The sequence below is a fragment of the Excalfactoria chinensis genome, chromosome 3, assembly GCF_039878825.1.
Source record: "Excalfactoria chinensis isolate bCotChi1 chromosome 3, bCotChi1.hap2, whole genome shotgun sequence".
NCBI lineage: Eukaryota > Metazoa > Chordata > Aves > Galliformes > Phasianidae > Excalfactoria > Excalfactoria chinensis.
Window position 1 is genome coordinate 62650438 of NC_092827.1, and position 14968 is coordinate 62665405.

At 40.1% G+C, this 14968-nt stretch overlaps 1 protein-coding gene across 1 annotated transcript in view; it reads right to left on the reverse strand.

Annotated features, from left to right (window-relative positions):
- Window positions 1–2982: 2982 nt before the first annotated feature.
- Window positions 2983–14968, reverse strand: part of PRKN (parkin RBR E3 ubiquitin protein ligase) — a 632920-nt gene continuing 620934 nt past the window's right edge. The window contains exons 11-12 of the mRNA XM_072332498.1: window positions 8010–8127; window positions 2983–3108 (exon numbers count right to left, since the gene is read on the reverse strand). Of these exons, the coding sequence (XP_072188599.1) occupies window positions 2999–3108; window positions 8010–8127 (228 nt within the window). The 3' untranslated portion in view covers window positions 2983–2998. The remainder of the gene's footprint in view (window positions 3109–8009; window positions 8128–14968) is intronic.

The window sequence follows — 14968 nt, forward strand, 5'->3', positions numbered from 1 at the left end:
AAAAGGGCCCCTCCACTTCCACACACCTCTGTAATAATGACAGAACATGGGGGATACCCACAGTCCTCTCTGTACATCTGGAGCTGCACTCAGTCCTTGGCAGGAACTTTTTCATCACACCTCTGCCATGAACAAGAGTTCTTGAAACTTACGACAACCCCCATCCACATGCACAGCAGGTCTATACCTAAAAACAGAGTTACCAAACTAATTGACAACTAAAGCTGGGTGGGACTAATCCCACCCTGATAGCTCACAGCTGAAATAAGAGTAACAGACTGCAGGGACACACAAGACTTGGTTTGTTCTGTTTCACTTTGGTTTAAATCACAATTTCAGTAAGTTTTAAAACAAATGTTTTACATTCTTTAAAGGTATTTTTACATGCAGAATAAAAAAGCATAGGAAATTTTAGGTCTACTTCACACATTACTGTAGGCATTCTAGCATTTTTACTGTGTCAGCAGAGCATTAATCTTATTTTTTCATGCCCTCTACATTGTGAAAACCATGAAAATTAATCTTACTGTAAACAGAAGTGAGGTACAGATGGCTGTACCATCTCAAACTGTGTGTATACAGATACAGACATATATATTAATACAGAGAAGATCAGGTTGTGTTCTACGAAAATCTGCAGAAGCTACACTTTTTTTGGGGAAGTAGGTGTCATATGGTTGCAAATGGAGAATCTGGACTGTGTGAAGAAGTCTTATGTGGCAAGGGGCTCTAAAGTCACACTCTAAAAGTGAATAATACTGAGCCAATGCCTTTATTCTGAACTCCTTTATTCTCTTTTCTTGCCCTTGCTTATGACTTTGATAAATGTTCATAACTCCATCTTCTGACAAATTCTTCCCGAGAAAGAGATCTTTCCATTGTAGCCTTATGACTCATGCTCAGTCATGCCCTGCCCAGACTGGAAAGAAATATAGGAGCTGATCTATATGGTCCCTTGGCTTCAATGGACCTTGATCCAGAAGCTTCTGTTATAGGTATCTACATTAAAATAGTACCTTGTTAGGGATAGCTCTAACTCAGTGAAACTGTCTTCCAGTAGACAAGTTTTTCTATCTCTGTAAGAAAGGCACTAAGCAAAAATGGGAAAGAGATCCAGACTTCTCCCATGTAACTTAGTATACAAGTAAAATTATTTATGGAGATTTTTCCCAAGCCTGTTGGTAAAAAGCCATAAATTGATAAAATAGACCCAGGAGAAGGAAATCAAATGATAAAATAATCAGAGATAACAGTAAAATATTCTCATTAAAGTAATGTACATAAATTAACTACATCATATCATTCTATTGCACTCCTGTGCTCTAATGAAACCATATCTGCACACATTTTAGTTCACTGGTACTAAAGAGAAAGTGGCCTTTACCAGGTGGCCATTGTGCTCTTTTTGCTACTTTCTTTCTCTCACAGCATTTTCTTAATTCTGTCAGTTCACTTTCATTTTTGATACCTCACCTCTTCATCCTTACTTTTTTTTTTCCCTCTTTTAAGGTGATTTCCAGCTGAGACAGATGAGTACTCCACTGCTTTTAACAGTTGGGCATTCTTGTAGAGTCTGGGATTTCTTTGTACCTCAAGACTGTTGCTCTGCACTGAATGATAGAAGGCACACCCATAGTTTCAGATGTCTACAGTCACACCACACAAGCTGTTAATTCAGACTTGATACAAGAAGTTAATGGCCCTGGAATTCATTTTTATTCTAAGCGTATGCTTTAATCAAAGGGCTAGTCTCTCAGCTGAGAATTAGATGAGTTTAATCTGTCAAGGAAGTGCATTATTCAATTACACCCAGCATCTTTGTATTCACTTACCTTGTATAAAAATAAATACATTAAGTAATGAAGTCATTTTTGACACCTTTATTTGCTGTGTGCTTTTTCTCAAAATGACTTGTAAGAAATCCTTACCTGACATGCTGAGATGAACAGTACCCATTTAATTTTAGATTAGGACAGCAATGCAAAGGCTATGAAACAGTAACACTGTTCAGACTTGGAAATGCTCTAAAGCTTTACTTATTGTGTAAACATAGTAAAATGAAAGAAGTTCCTTATTGTTTGAGCTGTGAATACATTTTCAGAAATATAACCATATTCTGATCCAATTTAGATTGACAATGAAGGAAACCCCCAAGAAGGTTCCTCCTGCTTCCCCTGCTACATTCAAAGTATTGCTGTAAGCACAAGAAAAATGAAACCCCAGGAGTTTAGCTTCTGCAACACTTAATCGTATCCAACCACCACTGCAACACTCATGATTAGAGCTCAAACTGCATGCATCCTCAACTAATCTATGAGAGGTAACATAGTCTGTGTGATGATAGGCAGATTTCATGCCATGTGTTACAAATACGCAAGCACAAATCTGGCGTAAAGCTGGCTGTTTTTATGAGAATTTGGTTTGAAGGCAAGAACCCTGCAGCAAACCTGCTCAGAAAAAACCCTGAGTAAACACTGAACAGCCAGTGTTTTCTATCTGTTAAAAAGCTATTAAGCTGTTAAGAAACACAGTCATAAAATCAAAAAATGTGCTGACTGAGCAAAGGAGTTGGTGCTGGGACTCTCCACCGTAGCTCCTGATACAGAAAAGCACCTGCTGCTCTCTTGCAGGAGTTAGGGATTTTTGACTAGAAATATCAAGTGTGTTCTTCATGGTAAACCTGTCTGCTCTCTGTGCTGACAGGCTGCAGACGTTCAGGAAGGTGAAATTTATCCCTCTTTGTACCACAATGAGTAAGTCTGTCCATTAAAACAATTTGTCTTTTTACTTGGTGGATTTAAAACTCTTGGCACACCTTCAGTGTGAGTTTTGTATGATTTCACAGGCAAGCAAGAAAAAAACAACAAACTGAGTTAACTTCTGAACTCTCCACCCCTGAAACCACTGGGAGTTTTGCTCAAGCAGGGATTTCAGAATGTGACCCTGATGAAAGCCAGCTGCAGCAGCAATGCCAGCTTGCCCCTGGGTCAATGTGCCATCAGTCAAACCAGTGATTGCCCATGCAGGTTCTGTTCCACTCCAGGCTACAGTTCCAGCACCACTCAAACCTGCACTGAGGTCGAGGACATTTCATGTGCATGCAGCCACCTGCAAAACAGCAAAAGAATGGTTTTGGTACGTGGAAAGCAATTACTGATATTAATCAGCCGGTAACAGTTTTAAAATCATCTTTTGTTGGCATTTACTTACTAACCAAGTAAAATATTTAGTAAATGAGAAATACAAACCTGAAGACTGCTTATCCTCAGCTTTCTAAATCCTGCTACTCCCTCTCCTATTAGGATGCAACGTGCTGGTGTCATTTGAGAGACTCCAGAAGCAGGAACTGCAGCACTGCCTGACATTTGGAGAGACTGTGCAGGGGACACTGAACAGCAATGGCAGGCTCTAAAACAACACTTACGGAGGTATCTGCTCCAAGGTTATCTATGCTAGTAGAGTGGTGAGCCAGAAGTTGAACCAAATTATTAGCTTCTAAAATTTGGATTCAGCGTTGGAGGGTTTTGCAAAGAGCGAATCAAGTGACAGATTTTAATGGCTGACTGCTGATTATATAAAAATGGCATTAGTAATTTAAGTTGACTTGACCTTAGAATCATAGAATCATATGACCTTCTTAGTATCTGAAGCAGTCTTTTGATCACATCAATGTTTCCTTTGTGTTAGGTTTCTTACATGCCCATACTGTGAGAGCAGCTTTAATCTCTCTGCTCACAGCCTTGATGATATGTTTAGTTTGTAATATATAAAACATTAACATTGTCAAAGGTCATTACAAAAATGTACTTCAAATGGAAACTATGTTGCTCACCACACAAAGAAATCTCTTGTATAATTCAAACAGAATGAAAACCATGCAGTAAGAAGTGCTGAATGTCATCTCAGTTTGACTCCAGATGGTGATAAGATGTACAAGGAGTGTGTGTTTCCTACTGTACAACCTGCAACACTTACACAATCTTTCCTATAAATGCCACTCCAGAAGGTAAAAACAACAGACAATAAGAGCTAATCTGTTAAATAGGCCAATATGCTTCATTTGACAGAAGAAGAAAACTAGCTGTGATGGCAAGGTCTATTCAACATATCAAACATCCTGTATTAATGTAAGAGATGCAATTTACTGGACATTTTTGTCTTATTTAAATGTAAGTGTACTGATGGCCAGCCTCCACAATACATTTTACTTAAAGTTTAGAACCAATCCTCTCTCACAGTTTGTATTAAGCCATCACTGGATGAAATGCATCTCAATCCTGGTGCAGGAACTACAGTCCAATAGGCGCTCTGTGTCAAGCATGTGTTCTACCTGCTAAGCTACATCAGTCAAGTTCTGTGTTATACAGACGCTGAGATCAGCAGTCAGTGTGCAGAGTGCCTCAAGCAGTGTGGCCCGCAGCTCTGTGAGAACGGTAGTCTTCTGAGAGACATCGATGTGAATTTAAACTCACTCAGACTGACAACAGAGCTGTGGGACAGTGCTTTGCTCTTTCATATTGGCTCTGCAGAAAAGTTACTGGCACTTAAAAGGATTCTACAGTGTCTGTAGAAACACAGGCTCTTGTAGAAAAGTTATGGACATAAAGGAATACAGTATTGCCACTGTCCCTTGAAACAAAAAAGGGCCACAGAGACCTTTGGGAAGGGAAAACAGAATTATTCTCTTGTTGTGGAGTCAGAGCACTCCTCCTAAAAGAGGACTGCATGCAGATTTCTGCACACAATCACCAGCCTCCTGACATCAGCTGTACTCAGGGAGATGCAAAGTGTTCCTTTCAGTCAGCCCAGAAGCTGGAAAATGCAGTACTTTTTACCAGAGAGGAAAGGAGGCACTGCACTTTTCATGCTTTGTGCCTTAATTCATGGGACCACTGAGGTGGGAAGGCACAGGGAAGATGAAGGAGCTCAGGGAATTTTAGAGCCATTCAGGGCAGCTGGGCAGCATCCATGCTGACAGCACGTTATCCTGGTTCATAGTACTAGATTTTTTCAGCATGGCCTAAAGCCTATCTGACTACAGATGAGACAAAGCTGTTCTGCACAACAATCCTCCCCAGAATGCCTTCTGCAAGCATGATTTTAACAGAATATTCGTATACCTGTCCCAGCCAGTTCTATACTGCCAACAGAACCACAGCTTTACAGCAGCCAGGCCCACTGAGGACCTCCTGGCTTTCTGTGCTTTCAGAGAAGCAAGCAGGCTACTGCAGTTCCCAGGAAGTCTTGTCAGTTTGACTTATGAAGGACATTAATCATTTTTGTCCACAGTTGTTAACAAGTTTTCACTAACAAGCAAGCACAAGTTTGGTTTGTAAGTGGTGATGTGAAACTCTGTCATTTGTGCATGACTACAACTTTTTGGGGAGTACAACTAAACTAAATGCTGCTGAGATACCATTCCCTTTTGAAATCCTGTTAATATAAACTGGCATATATTTTGAGAGAATGCAATTAACAAAGGTGTTTTGTTAAAAGACGTTAGGTGCCTTTTTATCTTCTGACTCAGTGAAACGCATCAATACCATCACCACGATATTGTTACATGGGAAACAATGGGCTGCCAGCCGTTTACAAATGTCAGTCTGGAAGCTGGAACATGCAGTACCCGTTATCAGAGAAGACAGCAAGCACTGCACCTTTCAACCTTCACGCCTTAATTCACAGAATCACTGGGGTGGGAAGGGACCTTGGGAGATGATCCAACTCAACCTCCTTCCGCTCACAGAAGGATCAACTAAAGGAGGCTGCTCAGGGTCATGCCCAGAATGTTTCTTAGAATAGAGGCTCCACAACCAGTCTTGGCAGCCTGTCCCAGTCTTCAACCACCTTCATGGTGAAAAGTGTTTTCATATATATTTTATCACTGCATTTGGATTTGGGCTCATTGCCTCTTGTCCTTTCACTTCACACTACTAAGAGGAGCCTGGCTGTGTTCTTTACCACTCCAATTATGCACACTGGTAAGATTCCCCTCAGCCTTCTGTTCTTCAGGATGAACAGATCCAACTCACAGCTTCTCTGTCCTCTAAATTAATCACCGCTGTAGCCCCTTCACTGGCCTTGCTCTGCTATATCCACTTGTTGAATGGGGAGCTCAGAACTGGACCTACTATTACAGCCATGTCCCATCAGAACTGAGTAGAATAGCCCATGATTTGACGGTGATGCTCCTCCTCATGCAGCCCAGGATACAGATGACTTTCTTTGCTGCAAGGGTTCTGATGACTCATGCTAAACTGGTATAAACTTGTATAAACTAGTATACCAGTATACTGTATATACTTGTACACTAGGACATTCAGGTCCTTTTCTGTACAGCTGTAAAGCTTTCCAGCAATTGGTCCCCAGCTCGTACTGGTGTATGGAGTTATTTCTCCCCAGGCTCAGGACCATTGCAGTTACCTTTGTAGGACTTCATGGGACTCTACTCAGCACATTTTCCAGCCTGTCAAGGTCCTTCTGAATGGCAGCAATACCAACTGGTTCCAGTATACTGAAATATTTGTAGCTTGCTTCTGTGTCTTTGGCATTTTGCATTATGAGGCACTGTTCTGACACAGGTCAAGCCATAAGCAAGGAAAGGTCTGTTCTTGCTTATAATCTATTTTAAATACTTATTTTCTTCCAGGGGAAAAAAAATATAATGCCTTTATTTTCTCATTTTTTGATAAATTGGTGGTTTTCATAAGCAATTTCCCTAGCTGGAATTATATAAATTATATCATAGTGTCAAATAGGGATATTCTATTTATGATGTGTTACAACAACTGCTTATAAATTAACAATGAAGTTACACAGTGTAAGAGAAAGTAAAGCTCCTAGCACTGCTTCCAGCCTAACCAGAAGGTTTTTTGTTTGTGTATTCACATACCATAAGTATGAACAATCACAATTACTGTCTATTTGTAACCCAGTTCAACCTTCTGGCTTTCCAACTCATTTTATAAGCCTGTAAATAACTTTTCTGACTTACTCCTCTGTTCTCTCTCTTTTGCTGCCTACCTTGCTCACTACACTTTGCCAAATCTTATCTCCCCTTCCCACTCCTGAATTCATGCTTTCATTCCTTCTGCTTCTTGTGCTTGAAATCTCCCACTTTCCATCTGCCAGCTACCTTCTTTTCTTTTCTCATACCCCAGATTTCAGGATTTTGTCCTATTTCTTCCTCAGTAATATTTCCATAGTATCACTGCTTCAACTGTTTTCTCCTTACAGTTTGCAGTGTCTCATTTAGCATTTTCAAAGTCCCATTTGTATAACTGATGCTACAAAATGGAGAAGCAATCTCTATACTCAATATTTGTATAATATTTATGCAAACATTTTATTTTGATTAATTCACCTTAATACAATTAAATCTCAGAACAGCACATTCTACAGTGCACAGCCTATTTGCTTTTCCTGTTCCCTGCTTTAACAAACCCGTTGCTAAGAGATTACTTTTCACCCTAGAGGGAAGGCACTGATCAGTGTAAGTAGTTTGTCAGGACTCACATTTCTTCCTCAGACTTGATCTTCTAATGCTGGGGGCATTTCAGTAGGTTGAGATTCATTTCATTTCAGCTCAGCTGTATGCTATCTAGACATCTACACCAGATCCAGTTCTACATCCCACTTTTAGATGTGAATCTTCTGGACCTCATCAGACTCATGCTTTGTTTCAGTGTGAGATGAGTTTTGCCCTGTAAATGTCTATTTTTTTTTCCATTCCAAAATGTATACAACTATCTGGGCATTCAGTCATATTAATGCTACAGCCAGTGCAGCATGTCCCTTGTCTATCACATACATGAATATTTTGTGAGCCTTAGTCAGTGGCTTCAGAACTGACTGCTTTCAAGATAACCTAGATAAAGTGGTAGAGGGAACATTCAAGCTTTGTGCCCTTCCTCTCTTGTCATAGCAGCATGCATATGAGCACATGTTCGTTCATACATATATATGTGTTAACATTAATTTTACATGACAGTTAAGTACCAGTTATTTACCATTTTTCTCCACTGGAATATGGCAGTTGGGGCATGGCTTGGTTGTTTTCTTGATTGTTTCTTTAGATGCCTCTTCCCACCGGGCTTGCATGGCTGCATTTTCATCAACTACATATCCCTGCAAAGAGAAAGTATTTACTCACAAGTGCAAGCTACATTTTGTTTTGTGAAGCAAAAATTCTGAGCCCCTCACACATTGTTTTTGCATGGTGGGCACAGCACATGCACTGGGTAGGAGCACAGGCTGCCCTCCCTGCTGGGTCTGCAGGAGCATGTGCCACCTGGGGGAGATCCTGTAGCCAGGTGGAGGTCAGGGGCATCCTCCAACTCCCTGCCCAAGCAGCCCCACAGGATGGCACAGTGGGCACTGGGACATGTTGCAGAGGCACCCAGGCAAGTAAAGCAAAAGGTAAAGCTTGGAATCAGGTGAATCCAGCTGAGAACTGACATTTTATACAGGTCTGATATTTTCTTCGGGGATTAAATCTCTTTTCGCATGAAATGCAAAACACCAAAGCAATGCAATACCTCTAAGCAACGTTCCTAGAAGAAAGCTGTTTTTGTTTTCATAAATAAGGCATATTCCTTTGTTACTGTGATTGAGATTTCATTCAAATATAACCTCATGCAAACGTGTAAGGCTTCATAAACTACAGAGAAGAAACACAAAGCTATTGGAGGAAAAGTAACAAAGTCCTGGTGAGTAATGAAAGCAAGTGTCTCCCAAGCCAGAACAACACAGACAGCAAAAGTCATTGTGAGTAGGGCTGCAAAAGGGACTCCTGTATTTGTCCTATTTATGAGTGGGACAAAATTACATAATCTATACAAATGTCCTACTTGGCAATTTCCTACCTAGAATGACAATACAAGGACAAAAGAGATGGCAGTGCCCTGGGTAATATCTACCATACAGGATTGGACGTCATGTTCAAAAGTAAACACTGTGTTTTGGCTCCATCCTTGAAAAGCTGCTCTATCTACTCATACCGTGTTTTCTGCTTTTCAAGTATGTGGAAAAACAACGACCTTATGCTAAATTATATCCTTTGTAAAAATCATTACAGCTTCTTTGTGTTTCTGCCTTCTAGATGACTACAGGCTGCTCTGTGAATCAACTCGTATTCCATTTACATGGATTTCTAAAATATTTATTTCTAACAAGTCAGAAAAAAGTAACTGGCCAACTTTGAAACATGTGAGTTGACCCTAACTCTGACTGATTTCTACTGAGCTGCTACGGATAAAACACATGACTTTTGCAGTGTCACAGAGCAACATGTAGTTGGTTACTTCTTGGCTGGAGTCACCCGAGTTCAGGTGGAGTAACAAAAAGCAACATCTCATTCATCTAGCGGTCACTGCATCAAGTATCTTAAATAATCAGCCTCTTTTAATCAGAAAACCTTGAAAATTTCTTTATACTCTCGTTTTCTTTGTTTTATTACTTGTATTAGTCACCTGAGCCCTTTAAACCCTTCTACTGATCCTCACTTTTGTCCCATTTGCCAGTATTTCTGATGCAGAGGCAACAAAAGTGAACAATGTTGTCTCAGCTCTATCGTAGAATTGATTTTTACTTTTAGCTCTCTGCTTCTGAGTGGGGACTTAGGCTCTGCATGCTGCTGGGTTATTCAGCAGTATGGCAAACGGTGACATCTGTCGAACAGTGCGTTAGGAACTTCTTGGTAATAGAAAAGGCTGCTCAGGCTAACAGCAAAGAACATAATCTAAACCGATCTCACAGCACCTTGATCTTTAAAGGGAGATTTTAGCAAGAGATCTGAGCTAATACAGAGGGGCCTGAACAGAAGATGTGGAGGGCAGGAACAGCAGTAGGGCCTCAGTTTGCCCGGTGAGAGAAGGAAGAGGATATTAATATCATCTGATTGCAACAGCAATTAATTATTTAGCATCCATAAATACAAGACGAAAATCACTATTGCAGCAAAAAATGTCACTAATATTTTCAGAATAACAGCTATAAGAGGCCATCAGATGCAATTTTACTTTTCTATTCGACTCAGAAGAGCTCCACAGTGGCTCCATTTTTTTCCCAAACAGTCCAAATCCAAATGATGTGATTCAGTACTTGGAAATGTATTTTTTCCACATCTTTGTAACTTTATTGTGCCATAATAGCAAATGACATCGAGGCAAAATTTCACACACCAAATTGCTAATTGGATTTGTATAAAGATATTTGACCTTAGTTCTAAAAGCAAAGACAGACTTTGGAACACTCAGAAATAATTAAAATAAACAAGTGCAAACTGCACATACACAATTCACTGAGAAAGAACAAATTGATGACAACAGCAGAGTGAATTATTATATTAATGTTTTCCTTTGCAAAACCTCTAGCATTAAATAGGTTCAGCAACATGTTATTTCCAGCCCATTAGAGCTGAAACATCCTTCTTATGCCCAGTACTGCTGAATGCTGAGTTAAAAAACTTCCTGCTGCAGGAAGCAAATGCAGAAAAATGGTATACAGATAGAGTCTTTCTAATTCATTAAAGAAACCATACCTCTCATATCTATGAGCCTCTAGTGTTCATGTGCTTTATATAGTGCTCCATATACAGTGACTGCAGGTATGTGTATTTATCTTCATTTTCTCCTCAAATAACAAAGGAAAAATTATATGGCAGTTCTCCATTTAGCAATGTTTATTTGTATCACCTTTGTCCACCCTATGCTAGCAGACCTCACCTTGACAATGGGATAGGTGACCAGAGCTTTCAGCCAGAGGTGGTTCACACATGCCTGGGCTTGGATAGGGAGCTCTGCAGTACTCCAGGCATGCACTACATGGGATGGGAGACTTTGCTACACTTATAATGCAGTATGCTCCAGTTCCCCAGTTACCATAGGGTATTGGTCAGAGCTTTACTGAAAAGCTGCTAGATTCCATCCATTCCACTTTATGATTTTTTTTTCGATTCCCAATTTTTCCGCATATGATGACAAGGCGCGAACACTCATAAATAACAGGAAGCTCCAGATGAGCTGTTGCAAGCATTTTTCAGCCTCCCTTCTTCAATATCTCTTAGTGAAACGGTGAAAGAATTCACCTTGCTACCTCTGAGTCACACTGAAGGATGAAGATTTACTTCTGTTCCTATGCTGAGTCTTTTGGTAAAACTAAGAGGGACAAAAAGACAACAGAGACTGCTGAGCCTCACACAACATTGCAAGAGAACACATACATGGAAAGGCCTTCATGCAGTTAACCAACATTGAGCACTACAGACACAGAAAGCATGCTAAAACAGAAACAAAGCATCCTGCTTTAATGTAGCAGCTCATTCGGGTAATGTGGCACACACCACCTTGTCAGTAGAATTATGTAAAGCAGCTGAAGTACGTGGTCAGTCAGCAACTAGAGAGTACCATCCAGAGCAAAAACGTATATGGCACAACTTGTTCAAAAACATCAGAAGCTTTAGGTACATAACGTTAAATTCAGATGCCTCCATATTAGATTGTCTTACATAAGCACTCTTCTTTTACAACCATGCTTAATTTGCATAGCACAGACAACATTTGAAAACTGAAAGCCTGTGGTTCAAAATAAATATGAAGCTGTAAACACTGAGTTGTGCTCAGCTTCGGTGAATGTGGTTTCTGGACTCCTGCTTGATTGTTGTTGCTGATTATTTCCACTCTGATAAGCAAAAGAGCTGGTCATGCATTATTTTAAAAATATATCCAAGGCAGTTTCCTTTTCATCAGAAATACTTCTCCTTCTATTCCTTCCATAATATTTATATTAACACTGCCTATAATTATTTTGGGTTAGAGCACTGAGCAAAAGCAGCCTCATCTTTTGAAATCTGATCTACAAGGGTTGGTGACAGCCTAACTTCAGTTTCTTTTGTTTTCTCAGCTTCTACTGGGCTGTCTTATGAACGCATTTACACAAAGTAATCCCCTGTCATGTTTAGCGATGTTTTTTATTTACATTCTAGGATAAAACAGCGTATAAAATAGGACATCAGATAGGCTAGAGGAGCTTTGAAACAAAAAATTGAGTAAATTAAGAGTGTCAGTAACACTCAGGTTCAGTTACACTCACATGAAGCAGCTTTGTGTGAGCCAGTTGGCCTGATGTACCTAAGGAACCCTACTGCAAAAAAGAGCTGGTCTGTGAAGGCAGCAAGTAGCTAAAATCCAAGTTCCATGTTACAAACGGGGTACTGTGTCTAATATGATATGAAAGAGATTTTTATTAAATAAAATTAGAGAGCTCCAGTTTGGTTACAATGCATGTCAAGATTCTCACACTGCATACTGGGGATGTTCATATCAGAAGATGTATCCAATTTAAAACTCAAGCAGCTAGTAGACACTGAACGATCACCATTCTAAAGCAGACATCTAGTCTAATGCAGGTAATTTTCGTGCAATTGTTTTGCACAAATGGAAGGAAAAATATGCTTTAACCTGTAAGTGGCAACACAGCTGCAACAGACTGTCAGTTCAACCTCTTAAACAAAAGCAGCTTGTCACATCTTTTGCTTTACTCTGGCCCGAAGTACAAAAGCTAAATTCTTTCTAGATAGTTCCCATCTATTCCTCATTAGACAGAAAGTCAAGACCTACTCTCAGATTTCTTCCAGCATATCTTTATTTTTAACATAGGGATTCATTTTACAGGGCATTTCTGGGTTACAGTTATTTTTCTTGTACTTTTAAGTAGTCATATGTGAGTTTATGTGTCCTGTGCCTGACACTGGGAATATACCAGTTACTGAATCCAAGCTTCAGTTTCTTTTCCCACTGTGTCAGATATTTAAGAAATTGAGCTACATGTATCATTTTGGTACAGCCACGTATTACTTAACTTCTTAAATTTATCTGAGGGGAAAAAAAATCAATGGTCTAATAATAGATGTTCCAGATTTCATACTGTGACTCAAGACTCATTGAAAGATATTTTGTATGAAGTATGTCTCCAGTAGCCTTTTCTTTCACTAAAATGCAGTGAAATAATTCATATTTTTGAGGTCAGTGTTTACCATTTAGCATTGCAATTAACTTCCCCCCAACCCCCCCCCTTTTTTTTTCCAGTAAAAAAAGAAGCTTACACATATGGGCCCATGTGAACCTAATGAGATTCAACAAAACTAACAACAAGGTTTTGCACTAAGGACAGGATAATCTCGGGTTTGTGTACAAGCTGGGAGAAATACTCCTTGACAGTAGCCCTGCTGGAAAGAACTGCTGAGCCATCAGTGTGCTTTTGCAGCCCAGAAGGCCAACAGTATCCTGGGCTGCATCAACAGATGGGTGACAAGCTGGGCAAGGGAGGTGATTGTTCCCATTTGCTCTGCCTTTGTGAGGCTTCATCTGGAGTACTGCATTCAGGCCTGGGCTCCCTCACTGCACAGGAAGGATGTGTAACTGTTGGAGTGGTCCCAGAGGAGGGCCATGAAGATGGTCAGGGAGCTGCAGCAAAAGGTTGAGGGAGTTTGGATTGCTTAGCTTGGGGAAGAGAACTCTAGGGAGACCTCATTAAGGCCTTCCAATATTTAAAGGGAGATTTAAAAGGAGGGAAATCAACCTTTTACACAGGTAGATAATGAGTGATAGGACAAGGGAGAATGATTTTAAATTGAAGGAAGAGAGATTTAGATTAGATGATTAAATGGCAGGGAACTTTGTCACTAAGTAGGTAGCAAGGCACTAGAACAAACTGCCCACAGAGGTCGTGGATGCCCCATCCCAGGAGGTGTTTAGGTCAGGCTGGATGGTGCCCTGATCTAGTCACTTAATCTAGCAGTTGACAGTGCTGCCTGTGACTGGGGTTTGGAACGTGATGATACTTTGAGGTCCCTTCCAACCCAAGCCATTCTATGATTCTTGCATGCTTCTCATTTTAACTCTTGGCCATCACGCACCATTTCAAATACTGCATGTTCTGTCTCCCACTGTTCTAAAAGCAGTATGAAAGGTTTGCTGTAATAATGAATAAACAATTCTGTAAGTGTTATTTGTAGTATTCTACAACAAAACATCAATAACAAAGAGCTGATTTAGAAGTCACATACCTGTGGAGTCCAATGTAAAACATATGTTTTGCCTAATAATTCACCCTTCACTGAATTTGCAAAGAAAAAGAATAACTACCTCTTTAAAATAATATGTAGGTTGCTCTGCAAGTAGTGCTCCTATTTATTTCCATCAAAATTACAGGAGATACAAAAAGCACATCAACACTATTTGATAGAGCAAATTCACAGCTACAAAAATGATTTTTCAACATAGTCACTACCATTAACTACGCATTTTTCACCAGCAATGAACAAGAGCCAACATCCCACACTCACAAAAACCTGTATGAGTGAAAGTGAACCCCCATCACTATTGGCTCTGGGCAGCATCGCTGGCAACCCTGCACATACCAGGTGGGTTGAAACTAAATGATCATTGTGGTCCTTTTCAACCCAGGCCATTCTATGATTCTATGATTCTGTTGCCACTGCAGAAATGCACCATGCACTGCCTCATTGTGCAGGACTTTTTGCCTTTGTTTGTGAATTCCACGTTAGAATTAAATTCTGAAATAGCTTTTGTTCACATTGAGCCAATATGTTTTTCTGCATAATTACAGAAAACTTCCACCTATCTAGAGATCAGCCTTCACAACTCCTTGTGCTTGCTGGAAATCTACAGCAAAAACATCATAAGAGATTAGACAGATGTTCAGTGATTGGGAAGGGAAACCTAACAAGACACCACTGTGTATTTTATACCACCTACTGGCAATTTAAAGATCTGCATACAAGAGGCAATGGGACAGAACAAAGGATGGGAGGTTCATTTCCAGTCCAAGTGAGACAAGAACCTTTCCAGCAACTACAATACAAAAGACTTCTGCAAAGTGCTAGGTGATGTTACAGGCATTCCTGGATGTTAGTGCACCTGGGTATGTTTTCATGCTATGCCCACAA